Source organism: Columba livia, chromosome 1 (genome assembly GCF_036013475.1).
Source record: "Columba livia isolate bColLiv1 breed racing homer chromosome 1, bColLiv1.pat.W.v2, whole genome shotgun sequence".
NCBI lineage: Eukaryota > Metazoa > Chordata > Aves > Columbiformes > Columbidae > Columba > Columba livia.
In genome coordinates, this window is record NC_088602.1 from 56,596,724 (window position 1) to 56,616,533 (window position 19,810).

The 19,810-nt window shown below is 35.9% G+C and overlaps 1 protein-coding gene across 17 annotated transcripts in view; it reads right to left on the reverse strand.

The window, feature by feature from the left end:
* Positions 1-1,643: 1,643 nt before the first annotated feature.
* Positions 1,644-19,810, reverse strand: part of DOCK9 (dedicator of cytokinesis 9) — a 124,485-nt gene continuing 106,318 nt past the window's right edge. For 14 of the 17 annotated variants that reach the window (XM_065057501.1, XM_065057475.1, XM_065057439.1 and 11 more), the window contains 10 exons: positions 19,737-19,794; positions 19,014-19,120; positions 14,395-14,517; positions 13,931-14,044; positions 12,289-12,435; positions 9,909-10,119; positions 8,250-8,440; positions 6,886-6,986; positions 6,558-6,696; positions 1,644-2,890 (listed from right to left, as the gene is read on the reverse strand). In XM_065057501.1, the coding sequence (XP_064913573.1) occupies positions 2,768-2,890; positions 6,558-6,696; positions 6,886-6,986; positions 8,250-8,440; positions 9,909-10,119; positions 12,289-12,435; positions 13,931-14,044; positions 14,395-14,517; positions 19,014-19,120; positions 19,737-19,794 (1,314 nt within the window). In that variant the 3' untranslated portion in view covers positions 1,644-2,767. Of the gene's footprint in view, positions 2,891-6,557; positions 6,697-6,885; positions 6,987-8,249; positions 8,441-9,908; positions 10,120-12,288; positions 12,436-13,235; positions 13,272-13,672; positions 13,679-13,930; positions 14,045-14,394; positions 14,518-19,013; positions 19,121-19,736; positions 19,795-19,810 lie in introns of all 17 variants that reach the window. The other 3 variants (XM_065057518.1, XM_065057527.1, XM_021290560.2) reach the window with 2 other exon arrangements.

Consider the following 19,810-nt stretch of genomic DNA (forward strand, 5'->3'; position numbering starts at 1 on the left):
CTCCCTCTTACACATGGAGGTCAAATCTGTTATCTCAACCCCTCCAAGCCCCACACTGGGTGCCAAAAAGGACTGTTGTGGTTTAACTTCACACAACCACTTGTTCAATCTCCTGCAGCAGTATAGGGTGAGAATCAGAAAAGTACAAGTGAGAAAACTTATGGCTTAAAATACAGTTTAATAGGTAAAAACAAATTAACAAAACAACAACAACACAACCCACAAACAAAACCAAAACAAATGATGCAAAAAACCCCAACTGCTCACTGCAAACTTTCTCCACAGTTTAACACTCTGCAAGCCCTGCTCAGCTATAACTAAATCCCTGTGTTATCAACACTGTTTTCATCAAATCCAAAACATACCAGCTGCTATGAAGAAAATTAACTCTATCCTAGCCAAAACCACTACAGAGCCCAAGTCTTATTTATAAACAAAATAACCCATATTAGATACCTAATTTACATGTTGCACAAGTAACTGCAGAAAAGGAAGGCTGGTACAGAATGACTTATTCAGGAGGTAAACCTCAACAATTATAGCTGCAGCATGTCTAAAATGAAAACAATACATTAGAGGGTGTGGTGTGTTCTCTCATATTACTGTATTATGTAACTTAATGAAAAAAATGTATACTTAAGGCTTGAACATATGCTCATCATTACTACTACCCTTTGTCAACTTACAATCAACCTTTTGTCAACTACATTTCACTATTTTTCAGAGGCCAACTTTCAGCAGGTAAGCAAAACAGATACACATATATTTAACTGTATATCTATATACATAGATACATATTGAATTATGAATACATACTACATGAACAGGTTGGTTAGCAGATACAACACAGTCAAATTGAGGTCTCGGTGCAAAATGTGTTGTACAACCGTAGGAAACGGGCAGTTCTGCTCCCAGGGCAAAGAGGAAGTTAGAAAAAGTGGGTGAATTACAAGAAGCCACCACGACACACACAATTTCTATGAATAGATTGCTATAGAAATCTTCCTGAATGGCAAAACAACTTCACAGGATGTTTTCTCCTAATAATGAAATACCTTTAGAGACTAACTACATCAATACGTAACAAAGTATTCCTACATGTATTTCCATAAACAAACCAAAAAGGGAAAGCATATAGGGTGAGTTTTTGTTTGTGTTTTTTGTTTTTGCCTTTTTTTAAGGAAAATAATTTAAAAAAAACCAGGAAACTTGTTTCTGAAACATAACTGGAAAAAGCAGAATTATCCAGTATTTCACTGCCAGGATGACCTGTTTTGGAAAAATCTTTGATAACTAATGGCAACATATAAGTTTTGTGCTGTACTACAGAACATTATGGACCTTACGTCATAAGGAAAAGATGATTTTTTACTGTCATTTGATGAAAAGTTTTGAAGACTTCCTAATATTAATCATATAATAACAACCTTTAGTTACTGTAACATGCTACTTCAGTCAAATGTGATGGATCCAAAACTGATGTCTTAACTAATAACCTGAATTCCCTCTATTGACAATGAATATGAAATACACCCTAGAAGTGTCTGCATCCCATACTTAAGCTGCAAAAGACCTTTTTTTTTTTGATCAAGCTTTCATCTTTCCCCCCATTTATCTAAAATAAAAACCAGAGCACACAGTGAGAAAAGTAACTATTTTTTTCCTTTTAATATAGATGTAGTACAGAATGTTTAATTACAGCAGGACAGTGCTTCCAGTTAAATAAAATTAAAAACCTTTATTTTCCCCAAATATAAAATTACTAAATTAATGTCTTAAAAGAATAAGGATATGGAAAAAGCTTTAAATTATACCACCATTTACCACAGTAACCATGACCACCAATTACATACTCCATTGCTTTGGCAAAAAAAGTTTTTTTCTTTTAATAACTGCATATAAACCTAACATAGCAAAGACTGTATACATCTTTATATTGCACTTATTTATATACAGGAATAAAGGAACTGTAAATTCTGCATATACTTGGAATGAGCAAATTTTCACAATAAACTGAAAGCAGAAGGATAAAAGCTGGTATGAATATTAAAAAATGCTTAGAAATGTAATACATTTATGTACAGACTGTATGGACTGTATTAACAAACAATATGTACATAACAATTTTCTACTATTGATTTTTAGTATAATTCGGTGTTCATTAATACAGACCTTTGGTTGTATTTAGTTGTTTAATAAGATCTAAGCTCACTACCTCCAAAATGCAACGAGGTATAAAATAAAGCACAACAATTTGCCAAATGGTACAAAAACTACTATTGTCAGTTCATTAAACCCCAAAAACTAGTGTCTCTGTCTAGCCCCAAAATAGTTCTTGTACTTGGAATCAATCCCTATGTGCCATACACAAAAAGAACACCTGAATGTTACATATCTGCAAAAGTACATCCCACAACACTTTTTTTGTAATGTGCAATTCATTTTAATAATACTTTCTAATGAAAAAGAGAAATTAACTTCAACTTTGTAATCTTCCAACACACACTTCTGCAATGACATTGCGAATATTTTTAAGTGTTACCAGCAAGGTTAAAAAATATATGTGCACCTCCCTTACTCTAAAAGATTATTACCAGTAACTGCTATTTGCTAAGTGTGCTCAGACATTCATATGAATTATGCAGCTTGCACGTGCCCAACATTTAGCTTCAAAATCATCCTGAGTTTGCACACAAAGAAGCAAATCCACATACTCAAAATAACCCCACCCCCAAACCAAAAAAACATACTTTCCTTTACAAAACAATCATGCAACTGAAGAAGAACTGGGCATCCCATGAACTGTTGTGCTTGTTGGAGTTCCACTTATGGCGTTGAAAATGTGTAGCGAGTTAGGCATAACACTGGCCTTTTCTTCAACCGGAGTAATCTTAAAATGGAAAACAAGCATTTACCAAAATGTTACAAAACAACACAAGCATTTATAAAACGGTTAACCTATTTCATTATCTGCTGTTTATCGACCTTCCAGTACTTTCTCAAATGCACAGAACTTCTTTTTGAGGACAGTTACTCTTTTCAGCCATCCTCTACTAGATCTAGGAGGGCCATAGTTATTTCTCCAACGTCCGCTCTCCTAACTTAGGCGTTACGCTGTCCTCCCATGAGGAAGTGTGGATAGCTTCTGTCATTTCTCTTATTAACTTTCAAAAGAAGTCTCACAAGAACAGGCATTCTTTTTGCAACCCTCCTTCCCCCCCTTTTTTTTGACTTATAAGTATGATTTGAGCATTTCTTATCAAAAGCTATGGAAGCACCAAAAGGACTTAATTCTTAACAGCTATAAATTTAGCGATGCTAGGATTAGAAATATTGGGGGGAAAAAAAGGAACGCTATAAAGATGAGACAAACTAAGTGCAGAAGTAAAGAAAGCTAATTACCATCCCATCTGATCATATTGGTAAGCAGCACAGGAGAAAAAAGAAAAATCTGTTAAGATTCTTGTCCATATTTTTCATAATAAAATTTTTGCAGTTGTTTAAAACGCACACTACTATAAGACAGCTAATAGTTTCTTCAATGACATTAGAACAAACATTGTGAGAAGCTCTTTTTCCAAATACAGCAATAGGCAGGCACATAACAGTGATATTTTTTAAGTTTTCAGTGAAGAGTTTCGTGACTCTAAACCTTAAGGGAACTGATCAATTCATTAGAAACCACAAACCAACCAAAAATCTAAACAACTAAATACAAAACCAAAACCCGCAACACCAAAAACAAACGCACACCAAAAAACCCCAGCCACCCAACAACATAGCGTGGTTTAATTATTTACAACTAATTACGTTTATATAAAAAGAACACAGTGGCAGGCTAAGAGCACACTTCACTGCAGTCAGTGCTGTACTTTCATATTCTGTTGACACTTTGTTAGATGTATCAGCTGTTTACCCATTCTTCTCTTCATTTACTTGCTGACAATATGATTTACTCAAGTTTCAGGCACTACTTGCTTTTTCTTATCATCAGTCTTTGAAAACTCACATGTGAGCATTTTTTAAACATACATATCTTGCATTGAGTTCAAAGTATTTTTTCTTGTGTACAAGCTGTCGTTACATCCTTTAATATTCCCCTGATGTAGGGAAAACACAAATCTTTCATTTATTATCATTAAATTATTTGATCAAAACATTTCTCCCTTTTCCAACAGCCTTCTGTACAGCTAATTCTTCCATTTACTTCGTTTATCTTAATCAGCGGTCCAGTTATCTCCCTTTCCAAAGCCCTCCACTGCTTTCTGCTTTTCAATACATCACACTGAAATATGGTCAAACTGTTCCATTTTTGCCAGCTAAGCAATCTGTTTCCCTCTTCCAGGGGTCTTTCAAAACTGTTTTCCTCTACATGCATATCTGAAAAACATTGTTGTGTGGTATTTTTTATTAAAAACAAAACAAAACCAAAAAACCACTACCAACATAACTAACTAATTAAATAAAAATCCACCACATAGATTCTGTGAAAATGATATAACTCCCTACAAACCTTGTTTCACAATATTCTCTGTCATTGGTGGCTAAAATCACTTATTTTTGTGGTAAGCTTTTCCCTGTCATAGTATAACAAAGGAATAAGAGAATGAAAATAAATCCTATGCACTTGCTGTATTCCTGTGCTTCACCGAAACTATATCATAGCACAGAGCTACTCCTAGCACAGTACCTGAGAAAATCACATCAGGAAATCATTGAGAGCAAGAAAACGTGTGAAGTGAACTTCAGACACTTGACACACTTTTGAACAGAAAAAAAAATTGCCATGAAAGTTTTGGATATAAAGGTAAATTTTTCTTAGATAAGGCTATGAATAAGCTGTTATATCAGCAAGCTGACTAGCTTTTTGAGCAAGTATTACTTGGATAATAATAGAGGAATTTACAGATGACAAAAAATAGTAAATGGGTAAATTCATTGTACATCTAAAAGATGCAATCCTGAGAAAAAGCTGGAAGATTAACAGACCGTTTAAATGCCAGCTAGACCGAATGCCTCAGGTAGGTCTCAAGTTTGATTTTTCCTGGATAATTCTATTTCTGAGTAACAGCTATAATTTTCGTATGGACAAGAGAAACTCAGAGCTCCTCTTTGTATCAACTGGTTATCTAGACTAGGATGCATTGGTTCCTAGACTTAGAAAAGCTGCTGTTATGGTCATACATCTAAGGAAGTCTCATAGACATGTGTATTGGTAAAGGTAAAATATTATCAAAAAACACAGGTATTTATTGTGGGCCAGAAAAACAAGTCTTGAGGGTTAAGAACTATGAGCCACTCTACTGCTCTGGGAAAAGATGATACAAATACAAGTGGATGAATAAAAGGAATCTGAAGTGATGGATATGATGAATAAAAATGTCAAGAAGTCAAGGATCAAGCATGAATCTGTGTGATTTTCTGTGATCTTCAGCCTTTCCTGTCCTCCTGGAAATAATATTCTTGCCTCTGAAGTCAAGAGACATTTCTACCATGGATCCCAGATGCAAGGTCCTTCATCTCACTCCATGAGACTTCTGGTTTTCCTTCTCCCATATCTACAGTTTCTCTTGAGTGGATTCCCCTCAAGAAAATGTATCTTGAAAGATGTTAAACTCTTTCTTGCAAGAGTAAAGGCTAAGCTTGCACATCAAATCCTTCTACAGTTACCAGGAAGTATAGACTAAAATGAGCTTTTTGAGTCACTGAATAGAAACCCACCCCTGTAACTACAGATACGAAGAAAAAATGACATATATATTCAGGTCATAGAATTTGTTTGATCTTTACTGTAGTCTTCCTCTCCTACAAAAAACCAGGCTGTTGCCAACCAGATTTACTTTCTTAAAATCCTAGAATCATTTCAGTTGAAACAGACCCTCAAGATCATCAAGTCCAACCATTAACCTAACTCTAGCACTACATCATGTCCCTAAGAACCTCGTCTAAATGCCTTTTAAACACCTCCAGGGATGGTGACTCAACCGCTTCCCTGGGCAGCCTGTTCCAATGCCTGACAACCCTTTCTGTGAAGAAATTGTTCCTAATATCCAAACTAAACCTCCCCTGGTGCAACTTGAGGCCATTTCCTCTTGTCCTACCACGTGTTACTTGGGAGAAGAGACCAACACCCCCCATGCTACAACCTCCTTTCAGGTAGTTGTAGACAGCGATAAGGTCTCCCCTCAGCCTCCTTTTCTCCAGGCTAAAGAGCCTCAGTTCTCTCAGCCACAACTCATAAGACTTGTGCTCCAGGCCTCTCACCAGCTTTGTCTGCACTCTCTTAATGAGGAAGGCTTAATTCTGAAGACCAAGAAAGCAATTGCAGAAAATTCACAAACATAAAAAAAAAGATGAGATTCTTAAATTCCATAATATGCTTATATTCCAACAGAAAAACATACAAATGAAAAAACCCAACCAAAACAAAACACCAAACGAACCAAAAAAATCCCAAACCCAGTCCTTCTGTCTAAAGCATGACATGTACTTCTAGTGGCTTCACATTACAGCTACATTCTGAATGCTGGTACATATAATTTAATTTCAGCACATACTTGCTCATGCATTATTTCAGAAAGTTCTTTTGCCATTTCTCTGTAGTTGGCCTTCATTTCTTCTTGATATTCCAGCTGATCTTCCTTTATAAGTCGTTCATTTACACCCAGAGCATGCCCACAAGCTTCAACAAATTGCCTGATTTAAACAAAACAATGAAGGAAGATCACAATCAGGAATACAAAATCCAAAAGACTAATTCAAAGTGCCAGCTTAAAGTACATTTTTAATGCAGTCAGAACACTATAAGATTTAAAAGTTAAAAAAATTCTTATTATATCAGCCCTGAAAATAAAAGTAGTATTTTTTTTTTCCTGAAAAACATACCTAAAAACTTCCTTTAGTAGCTTTACTTTATTGTCTGGATATCTTTTGGTGTTCGTGTCATCTAAGAAAGCTCTTGCGTATGCTAACGGACCAGCATTAACCTAAAAAGAACAAGAATTACAAGATTAAGTCAGTTCTCAGACATATTTTCTAAGCAATAACAGGTACTACAGGTGTCTGTCTGATTTGTTTTTCTCAGGAGAACACAGTGATTTCAAAAAAGCCAGATTTACTTCATAAGAAAACTGCTGGAGTTGGAACATACGAGCAGGAGAGGTTTCTGCAGCGCTCTCTATGAACCTGTCCGGGCACAAAGAAACCACTTCAATGATGTGGCAAAGTAACAGTCGATATTGCAAATCTGTCATCTCTGTTCATGAAATTAGGGTGGGAAACCGAGGAACATAAGCTCAATTCTACTACTGCTTTGTCTGCTTATCTATTGCAAGCATTCTTCCAAGCTGAAAATTCTGCAATAATTAGCAGAAGTTTAATTGCGCTGTTGTGGCAGCTACATGAAACTAATTACACAATGCTATTAAATTATTTCTGACTCATCCTTATTAGTATTTTTTATTAACAGTAACAGCCCCTCCTTTCTCATCCTAAATGCTATCTTGACAACTTGCTGATTCTGGAACCTTGGTTGGGTTTTGGTGTTTGGTGGTGGTGTTTTGGGTTTGTGTGTATTTGTTTTTTCTCTTCAACACAACAACAGTTCATTTCAGATGACTGTGTTCCCTGTGCTTTTGATTTGAATCAGTTTAAAATAGCAGACTAGCACTTTTGTCATTGCATTCTTAAGACCCCTACCATATTGGATTTGTACATGCTACAATTGCTTTATTTACCCTATTGTGGTGAATCTGATGGTTTCTTTATACATTCAGTTCTTGCTTCCCCTAGGCAAAACTGAATATTTCACAGTGAGATTTTTTGCTATTACCCTCCTCCTATACTTTGCCAGTCCCTCTTCATCTCCCTTGGGATCTTACCAAAATACAAAAGCAATGATGATGATGTGTGAGCAGACCTACATCTAGGCAAAATATATTAATTTCCCCTTACAATTTTATTGTAATTTCAACTTTAAACCAAAACCTGGTGAGGCTCAGACCAACAGAGATTCCAGAGATGAATCTTAATCCTCTCATGTAACTGTCTATGATTGGTGTTTTATTATACTTTTTATTATACTTTTATTGCTTTTCCTGTTCTCACAATAACTGCAAAAAGGGAGCATGCTTCTTATTTGGGACATTCTTGAATATACAGAATAGAAACTAATGATAAAATGCTAACTACAAGATTTTTCAGGGACAGAAGTGAGCAAAAGAGCTGAATAGCAAAGGCCATGGTCTTACCTGAACGCTGACACTTCCTTGCAGCTTCAGCTGCAATTTGATCATATCAACTTCAGTTGAAGAGCAAAGCTGCCGAAGTTCTGCAACTTTTTTACTCATTTCATCAATGGCTACTTCAATTGGGTTTAAATCAGTATGGTGCTGGTACATAACTGGAATGCGCTTTTTCACGTATGGGAAACAATGTATAGCTACAGACAGAAACAAGTTTAATATAGTCAGAAGTGGGTTTGAATAAGGTACTAAAATTTCATTTTGACGTAGTTAGTTGCTCTATTTAATAGCATATTATATAATTAGAAATACTACCAAATATACAGGGGAACCAAATATCAAAAATGTATATATGCACAAAAAGAAAGTGACAAAGAAAGATCATGGTCATTAGCACTACTAGTAATAACCAAGAAATAAACCACTGGAACTTAATTCATATGAGAACTGTAAAAAAACTGCTTATCACCTACATATCTCAAAGAGGAGAAGAATTAAAAATAGCGAGGCTATATTTACTATTTCCTCACAAGTATTAGCTATAGACAACTGACACTATATTTGTTTTTACCACTATATTAAGATGGTGATGTGGAAGCTCACACTTAACAAAAACAAAACACATAATAGTCTTTTTCTATAAGAAAAAGGAAAACTAGACTCCACATTCACAAGTCTTGAGGCTTAAGGAAAAAATACAAATAAATTATTTGAGGATTACCCTTTGAAGAAGTCAATCTGAAAGACTAATTTTCACTATGAGAAGTATTTTAGCTGATAGCTATAAAGGACTTTCAGTAGGTGAAATGGAAAACCCTGTACAGACCAGAATTAGATCATGTGAGTTAATGCTCAAACTTCCAGTCAAAGCCCAACTTGTTATTTCACAAATTCAGATTACATTTTATACAGAAACACCGCCAAATGCACCGCAACAATTATCTCATTTAAAAGTGTAATAAAATGTTCTGTATTGCTGAGCTAAATATATTTAAAGTTTGAGCCTATGGAGAGACAGACGGGCACTCTTCCCTTCTAAAGCAAACAATTGAGAAACTAATGCACAGTGATTAGTCCAAAGTCACAATGGAACAGAGGCTGGAAACAAAACCAGAAGCTGCCTTCAGGCTCTCTTAGCTGCTCTCAGCCAAAAGAATTTAACATGTCCAAATACTGAAAGAATGCTGAAAACCCCCATTCCTGAACCAGCAAACAATACTGCTGCTTTTCAGTATTTTATAGCAAAGACATGCAAGCACGAGGAAGGGTGAAGGGAGAGATGCAGACATTCCATTATTAAAAAACAAAACAAAATTATTTAAAAGGATAGTTATAGTCAAATATGAGATTTTACTCTCTTTTTCCAATACTTAGTGGTTAAGAAACCACACAATGATATACATATTCTCAGACAGTCTTTTGTAAGTGTTTGTATATCACATTTTGGATTATTATTTTCAAGTATGTACTAATCCTAAAAGGTTGCTTTGTCTACCAGTATTTTGGTAAACTGCAGTTCTTGTCACCTCTAACAGTCACATCTGAAATCTTCTAAAGGATTTTTTTCCTGAAAAAAATACGTAACATATAGAAAAACCTAATATCAAGGATTAACTATAAAAACAGAACACCAGTTTTCTTCTAAATTAAATTACCAGTCAGTACCTGTCAAAATAGTCCGTCGCTTACACTGTTCTTCTACTCCTCCTTGTCTTTTGCCAGCTTGAGTAAAAGGCATCTCAAACATAAAGCGACGAATGTTATGAGTCCTTTCAAAATCTGTTTTTCTTTCTTGCAACTCTTTTTCTTCAAAGTATGGAATTACATGTGTAACTTGAATATATGCATATTTTGAATCTAAATCCTTAGGATTTACCTTTAAAACACAACAACAACAAAAAAAGCTGCATTGTGAATAAAGTCGATTTAATTGTAGTCACACAATTTTCAGAAGTTAAATTTGGTCTCTTAACCTGTAAATTACTGAAAACACAGGAAACATTAATGCTCTCATAGAAACTGAGTGCTGAGAAGCCCTAACTATTAGGGAGATAACACAGCTAGATGCATTACAACATATTGTGGGTTTTGTGTTTGTTGTTGTTGTTTCGTTGTTGTGGGTTTTTTTGTTTGTTTGTTGGTTGTTTTTTAAAAACACTCCTTATCGATAATTGCTATAAGCAGAACTGCAAGCAAAAACATAATACAGTTATGCCCATGATAAACACTGGAAGGCACAGATACAGAAAACCCAGAAACAAATGCTTGTTCTCCGTGGCAGCTGATACAATACTAGACTGGTGATCAAAAATTGCTAGTGACAAAAAAATAATTAAAAATAAGCCCCTACATTGCAAATAGTTCAGATATCACCACCAGAAGGCACTCCGTCCAACACGTCTGTCTCAGGTCTGACACCCTATGAGAGTCTCAAAGAACATACAGATGCAGAGCAAATTGAAGGCTTCGCTATTCAGTTCATTTTATTTCTAGAACTGGATGAGTAAGAGGCTCATGGACTGGCAGATCTTTGATTTGGTAAAAGCAGCAACTAGTTCCCAGTACCAACAGATATGGCCTCCTAAGACTTTGCCCAACCAGGTCCCTAAATGGACCAAGGTGGGGTTTTTTTTGTTGTAAATTCTCCCAGCCATGGGATGATGAGGGCAACTAAACCTGTGCATCTTTCTAAGAGTTGTTACGTACCATTCTAGTCCCACAACAAATACTCATGTCTGCCTGTCTCTGAGCCATTTCACTTCTGTAAAGTAAGTGGGGAAAAAAACCAATGCAAATACACACATGAAGTCATCAAGTATGTCCTGGAGCAAACTGGAAGCAGAGCTAGGGTCTCCCTGCTATTACTCATTTTTATTGGGACATGCTGCTTGATTTATTATTTTTTTAAAAATCTAGAATGTTTTCAAGATTATTGGACTGGAACTTAAGTGGTAATTTATGTACTCATCCTGATAAAGCTGACATAAAATGTTCCCTATAAATGCTGACAAACATACGCATTATAATTAATTGTAAAAAAAATAAAAATATACTGGAATAGCTGTGAAAAACTGAGATTATAATACGAATCTCTTGCCTGCTGTGACATGAAATCTAGTTCTCGCATAAGTCCTCCTCTCCTTTTAAAGTTCCAATACTGAAAAGCCCACCATTGCTGCAATTTCAGGCTGAGAAGCACAGAACTTTGTGATCTTACTGGCAGAATCAAGGAACAGAAGAGACATGAAATTACAATAGGATAAAATCACCATAAAGTCTAAATCCTAACAGAAGTTAAAAATTGGCTGAGGAAGGGAACGAAATCCTGTGCAAGCTCATCTAGGTGTTCCTGCTCTGGCAGGGGGATTGGACTAGATGATTTTTTGAGGTCCCTTCCAATCTCTAACATTCTGTGATAGGAAAGCAGAGAAGCATCAGCATATGGGATGCTGTAGCCCTCTTTGGTTCACCAGTTTGGGAGCCTTCAATTACAAAGGAAAGCATTTCCTATGACAAATCTAGATGTAACCAGATGACTTTGTGTGAGCATTTTTTTTAAAGTGTTTTTAAAATTGAACAGGCTCAGAGACATAAGCAAATGACAACAAGAGCAACTGATACAGAATTACAATATTATTTACATATGGCACTTTTCTCAGAAGAGGGGGCTGTTTCTTAATTCGGAAAAGAGTTTGGGCTCTGCTCTGCTCTCAAGGTGCAGAAAAGCAAAAAGCTTCCAAATAATGACTGTACATGAAAAGGCAAGAAATATAGCTAACAATAACACAGGATATGACCATAATGCAAACATGTTCTAAGATACAATTATTATATTAAGAGGTGACACTATGGAAAGTAAGGTTTTTGGTTGTTCTTAAAGGTAAACTTGATAGGAGATGATATTTCTCTCAGGCCCTTCAACCAGCAGAGTTTTTAGATGCGTATGTTTTGTGTTAAACAAGTAACGGACAGTGATCCTACAGTATTTCAAGCGGATTAGTGGAAGCAATATATTCAAATTTTTTAGAGAGAATAAATATCATACTTTGCCAGAATCCTGAATCATTTTGACATTTTCAGATCCAAATTTGTCAGAGTAGAGTTTTTGTAGCCTTTGGGAAATTTCTGAGAGAGGTGTGAGTTTGGGCTCTTTATAGATATATTCCTTTCCATCTTCATCCTCAAAGAATCCCTGGAAAAAAAACAAAGTAATCAAAATCTTGGGAAAAAGAGCACACAGGGCAATGATTAAAATGAACGTAATGTGTGTGGTTCAAAGCAAATATAAACATTTAACATGAGGATTCAAGCAAATGTAAATAAAGAGAAATCAAAATCTAAAAAAGGTTTCCTAAGAGGACTAAAAAAATAAAGACAGAAAAATGTAATTATCTACTACAGAATGAGCGAAATATAATGGAAACACACAGTTAATATTGTAAAGGTTTGTTGTAATTTGATGGTGTGCCAAGCCTTTGAGATAACTTTTCTTCACTTTTATTTAAAAGTGAACTTTTTGCACTGTTTCACTTGCCAAAACAGGTTTTTTGTTGCCCAACAGGACTAGTCAATTCACAAGTGATTATTGGCAATGGTTTACACAAAAATAACCTAAGAAAATTCTTTATGTAGCAATAAAAAAGTACAGAAAATTAATTTATAGCAAAAATAATCTTAATTTTATGTTCTTCTATACTGGCATATACTTATTTTTATTACATAAAGCATTTGTTTTAAAACCATAACTAAATGTAATATAGAGCACATGGAAAGTGAAACAGGTCATTGGTTTAAAACAACAAGCCATGTCTGACTTCATGTTTGAAATCAGAAAATAAATATTTTTGTCATAAACGCAACAGACAAAATAGAAAAGCACAACATATCATGTATAAACACAGGCTAGATTGACAAAAATACCCACATCAAACTAAGGTGAAATGCAGTAATTTTTACTGCATTGCTTGCTTTATAAGTGGTTATTGTAATTACCTCAACATCTGTTTCACTGTCTGTAAACTGGTATTGCTATAAAGTTATAAAAGACAACAGAATACATGTGAAGTTATACTGCTCAGAGTATTTTACAATTCTCCATGCTCAGCTGAACAATTAGCAACTGGGCTATGCACGTAGAAAGTGTATTACTTGACACTACTTGCGTGACACTGAACTGATACAGATGCATTCTAGACGTATATTAGAAGATGTGAAGCTGTCCAACACACAGCCAGCACTTTTGCTCGAAGCATGCAATACTGATGCAGAGAAGAGAGTGATTTGCTCTCTAAATGGAATTTAATGTTATTTTTTGAATTGCAATGGCTATTGACGCATACTGATCTAAGAAGCAGCCTTGCAAACCACATTGTAGCACTACAGATGTTAAGTCAATATATTGCTACGAACTGACATTATAGAAAACTTACCGCTGCCTTAAGGTAGTAAACAAAAGAAGAAAAAGAAAAAGGCAAAAAATTTACTGAGGAAAATAAGGAAGAACTGCATTGGAATTGATAAATGCTTTAAACTAAATTATTGCTGGTGTTTGTTTCTTACAGACCACATTTCTTGTGCTTTTTATGTCATGGTATCTATATAGACGATGAAATGTTACATCTCGTAAAATAAATTCAGGTTTTTCTTACTTCATAGAGCAGACAAACGGAAGTTAAATAAATACTCACCTGTCCAAAGAATGCTACCCTGAAATAAGTTCCCAGCAGCCTCTTGCCTGTATGCATAACTTCTGTTACTTTACTGTATGCTCGATGAAGAGTGTCATATAAATGAGCAAGCCTCTAAAAATAAAAGAAAACAATAATGGGGTAAAAGAATAACATAGAACTTTCCCATCTTAAAACAACAATGAATGATATCTTTGTAGTGAGTAACTAAAAAGATTGTTTCATTGAACAGTAGTAATAGGTTTAGCACTTGTATCAGAATGACAATATGCAAGATTAATTTTTATTATTTATATTTAAAGAAAAACATTTTATTTAAAATTAAGCAAAAATTTCAACATATTGATATTTCAGTTACACTTTTAAAACTGTTGTTCTGCTATGTACTATGTGTCATGCAGTTAGACTAGAAAAACGGGGATTTTTTCTTTCTGGCTTATATTTACTTATGATTAATTTAGTACCTCAAAATCTCTCCGTTTTTCATAAATGGGAATGATAAGTTTATATATGTCAGCAATGAGTTCATAGCGTTCTGCCTTCCAGAGTCCATCAGCACACTGCTCCAACAATTCCATCAGCACATCCTAGATTTGGGTACACATTTGAAAAAGTAAAACAATTTGGTGCTCACAAAAAGCATGGCAAATAATTACACCAAAGTTCTTCCCAAAGAAAAGAGATATCTTGCCTCAAAACAAAATTATCTACACATAGTTATTTGAATTATTGTGGCAACAAAAAAATCGCTAAAAGGAAAGAAAGCAGAATAGTCTGAGTGTACGCATGTACTCTTAGTATTTACCAGGAAGAGTGTTTTTCTTTTAGACACTCCTGACCTCTTAAGGCTACAAATAAGACCTGTATAAGAACCCAAACTTGTCTTACCTTGTAACATGTTTTTTTCCCCTCACTGTAACATCTTTTTTCCCCACAACAAGTGCTGTTCCCTTGGGGTTCTTTTAATTTTGCACAGAGAACATTTATTTTAAAAAGGCAGCTATACACACACTTGACTGTAATGCTTCTGAAGGAAACTACCAACTAAATTACATCGACAAGAAAACAAAAAGATACAATATCAAAATCTGTACTCAGAAGTAATTATCTAGGTACAAGAGTTGAATTTGGTATACCTGGGTCCAGAATGAAAACACACATAACAACAGTTAGAGAAGCTGAGAAGTCCTGAAGGGTTAAAACAGAGTCACAAATAAGAAACTATCTTGGCTTTGTTGGGTTTGATCCTAATACTCTCACAGCAAAAAGACAGTTATTTAAGATTAAATAAGAACTATGATTACCTGTACATTAAAATAGAAGCATGCATTTTGCATTAGTCACATCATAATGTACAGTCCATTCCTTCAGCTTGTTATACTACTTTATTTTCCACAGATTTCATTTCTACTTCAATAAGTGCAGCAAAACTAAGATAACATTATTACTTTGCTGTATTTTTCATAAATTCAAAATTACCTGGCTAACTCCATTAACTGAATTATCACAAACAATGTTACTGATACTACAGAACAGCCTAGAGCTCCTGTGATGAAGCTGTCATATACGTGGTCACCATTTCAGTGTGACAGAACCACTGTGAAGAAGCCCATTCCCATCCTTATACTCTGAGACAACTCGGTCCTCTTCAAATGGCTGGAGCTCCAAGAGCCTCCGCAAGAATCCCAGTCTGAGACTGAGAGGTGTCAGAAGACATGACATTTCTACTTCTTGAGACCTTCTAGTACCACTCTTTCATTGCAGTGGTAAAGCCAGAAAATGAAATAACTCATCCTTAGAAGGGATAAAACCGAGAGCAAAAAAAGACTGAAAAATACCACCCTTATGCTTGTGCTGCAATGGTCCCTAAAACATCCCCTCTTCTCCCCCAGTCATTATGGGGCTGTACAGGCTCCCCAGTATCTCCATCCTCAGCAACCAGGTGGAGAGAACTGAAAGACCAGTGTCAGTGCTGGACCACGAGGACACTCTGTCCACCACCACCATTTCACAACAAGGATCTTAACTCAGACACCAGAGGGCAACCAAATGCAGCAAACCAGCAAAATTTTGTTTGTGCACAGGAAAAAAAACCACCTAAACCGCAAAAGCTTCATGTGAGAGAGCTGACAGGAGAGAGGAAAAGACAACAACATGTCTGTGGCACCTGTCTCAGTGCTTATCCATCCTCCTGTTTGTTCTGTTTTTTTTTCCATATATCCAACAAGAGTTCTTGCAACCTCTAAGAACGGCCTCTTACTTCTATTAGGCACCTCTTCTAAGAGTCTGGCTCTTCTCCAAACCACCTTAGTAACCTGGATCTTTTCCAGTTTGTTGATATCTCCCTTGACTTTGAGGGGCAGCAAAACAAATCTTTATTTTTTTTTTTCACCTGTCTAGTTTAGGAAATAAGCTAGGGTAACCCTGGCCTGAGAGATTATTATTTTAAAGTAAGAATTAAATTGAGAATTTAAAAAAAAAATTAAAAAAAATATCATTTTTTCAACTGAGAAACAACAAAGTCTTAAGACAAATTTCATTTAATTACAGAATCACAGAATCGACTGGGTTGGAAAAGACCTCAGAGATCATCGAGTCCAACCCTTGGTCCAACTCTAGTCCGTTTACTAGATCATGGCACTAAGTGCCATGTCCAATCTCAGTTTAAAAACCTCCAGGGACGGCGAGTCCACCACCTCCCTGGGCAGGCCATTCCAATGCCTGACCACTCTCTCTGTAAAGAATTTCTTTCTAATATCCAGCCTAAATTTCCCCTGGCAGAGTTTAAGCCCATGCCCCCTTGTCCTATTGCTAACTGCCTGGGAGAAGAGACCAATCCCCACCTGGCTATAACTTCCCTTCAGGTAGTTACAGAGAGTGATGAGGTCACCTCTAAGCCTCCTCTTCTCTAGACTAAACAACCCCAGCTCCCTCAGCCTCTCCTCATAGGTCTTATGTTCAAGTCCCTTCACCAGTCGTGTTGCTCTTCTCTGGACCCGCTCCAGCACTTCAGTGTCTTTCCTGAACTGAGGGGCCCAGAACTGAACACAATACTCCAGGTGTGGCCTCACCAATGCAGAGTACAGGGGAAGGATCACTTCCCTTTACTTTATGTAAACTGGAGAATATAAAAGATGTTTTGCTCCTTTTAGAAACACGGAGGGATCTCCCTCCAACCCCCCATACTTGGAATTATTCTTTTGGAGATGTAAGTCTACAGTAACTAGCATCCAGGGAGATCTCAAGTTTTAAGAAAGAAATTCCACACGACTCTTGTTATCACGTACAGAAGGAATTCCCATCAGAGCACCGTTTTGCTCAGCGGTAGTAAGGTACAGCTTGAAATACATGTTTCTGCTTTCTGATTTCTCTACCCAACTGATCTGGCATATGATTTTTTTTTTTTCTTCTTAGACTAATATAGTTTTGCTTACATAAGAACATAATAAGAAAGCACCTCATACATAAATATGTTCCTATCCATGAAGCAACCTGTTTTGAAGTATTTCTGTAACATACCAGTCATCTTAATTTATCCATGATTTTCAGTCTACTAAACCAAACCAGTTCTTCCCTATTATTACTATTCCTGGGGTGAACTAGAAGTTATTTGAACAACAGTAACTTTTTTCAATATTTGATCAGCTAGACCACTACACAGTTAAGTTTAAAAAAGGTTGCATGCAGAGAAAAATGAAATTTGGCAACATCTGATCCCTCTGCAAGCTCTGTAGGCTTATAATTTTGCTCTTGGCTTACTTCCATTCCATGGAAATACTGAGAAATGGAAATAAATTCATGTAGGGTTCAATGACCTAGAAAAAACAGCGTAGCCTTTTTGCAGGAGCTGCCTAATTAGAAAAAATAAAGGCATTCCAATTTACAAAATACAAAAGAATGCAGCTCTGACAAATGGTTTGTCGGGTAGACACTGACCAGAATTTCTAACTAAAGTTTCTGTCAACTGTAGTCGCTAGAAACCCACTTCTTGTCTCACTTAGAGCAGCTTTTGCTTTGAGTAACATGCTAAATTCCATGCTGGTTCAGGGGAATGTAAAGAATACAGCACAAATTAAAACAAACAAACAAAAACATCAATCTGCTATTGAATGCCTTTGGAAAGAAAAAGAAGTAATTCCAACTCCTGCCTTTCCAGTGTCAAGTCAATAATTTTTGTCTTAAAACTATAGAGCAAAGCAGTACCAGAACTTAGGAGTAAAACACATGTGCCCAAGGCCTAAATCCAGGCTTAAACCACTAAGTCTTCGATCTGCTCCTCCTAAATCCATTCATACAGCCACAATTTGCACAGCTAAATAATTTTTGTCATACACCTTTGCCATATAAAAAAAAATAAAACAAAAAAGTAAAACATTTCTGTTGTACAATTATGCTTACACACCAGGGATTTTTCCAACACAGCTCGTGCAAGTAGTGGTCTGTCCCTCCCCCACGTATACTAGCAAATACATAGTGTACACGTAGCTCTTTGTGAGCAAGTTTTTAATCATCTTTTCATATAGGCTTCTTAACAGTAAAATTTGCTGCAGAACCAGCACAAATGGATCAGCAAAGACACAAGGAGTGAAACTTAAGCCAGAAAAACAAACATTGATGCAAGTCTGGTGTCAGTAAGGCCAGTTTCATTGTTATGGCATATTTGCTTAGGAAAAATGTAAACCAGCAAAAAGCAGTGAACACATTTTCATGGTGGATGGTGCTGTAACAATCGCAATACAAGCCAGTTTAAAAACAAAAACCAGGTCTTTTAAACTCTAATAAATAAGCCACGTTAGTGTTCATCCTGTCAACTAACTTAAAAATATGTTTTACTTATTTTTATGCCAGTAGTGGTGTTGAGTTGATGTGCTAGTGCTGTATTTAAAATATACGTATACAGTAAATTCTCTAAAGCTGGGACGGCTCACAGAAAATTGTATTTTGGTTTTAGGATAAGAACAGCGGCTAAGAAAACAATTGTAACATCCATCATATTAGTCAGCCTCTGGATTGAAAGACAAAACTTGGAAAAACAAACGGCACTTCAATGTGCATCAATTCTAATACCCATTTGTTTACTTACTTCATTGAAGTGAACATCTTGCATTCCAACATCCTCCATCATTGAAGCCTCTTCATCTATATTAGGTGTGATTACTCTGAAAGCAGTACAACCTTGCCTAAACATCCCTATCATTGAAAAAGAAAAATAGACAAATTCACTTTTCTCCACCAGGATAACATTAGGCCATTTTGTGATGCTGGATAAGACAGAAGCCGTATTTAAATATACTTACCATGAAATTAACAAATAAATAAAAAACACCCGGTCTCCCACTGCATGATTAGAACACTAGAGCTCAGATTCCTGTGTAAGTATAAATAGGTTTTAAAAAACACCACAAACGTTAATATCTGGGCTCTTACTTACTGAGCATCTAAAAACCTGTACAAATTGATTTTGACTTCTCTGGCAATGCCAGGTTTCCCTATACGCAGTGAGAGACTACTTGTTGCAACAATAATATTCACTGCTAAGTTAGCCTTAGAAAGGGTCTGACTTCAGCTCTTGGTGTAAAATTAAAGTTTTTACTTTCCTAAAGTTTTACTTTACTTTCATCTGACATGCTGCCCCTTAGATGTGCAAGTGTGTTCTTAAATATGTGAATATGCCATTTGGTTAGGTCAGAATCTTTCCCTTGGTGAACACTGAAATGCCTACAACTTCCTCAGGGAAACTACTGCTTTTCCTAAACTATAATGAAAAAAAACCTCCACACATTACAGCAAGGTTTCAAAATCATACCTTTTCTTGTGAGATATTCTGCAACCAGTGCTGCTACGTGGACATAGCACATTGCCGCCTAAAACAGAAAGAGT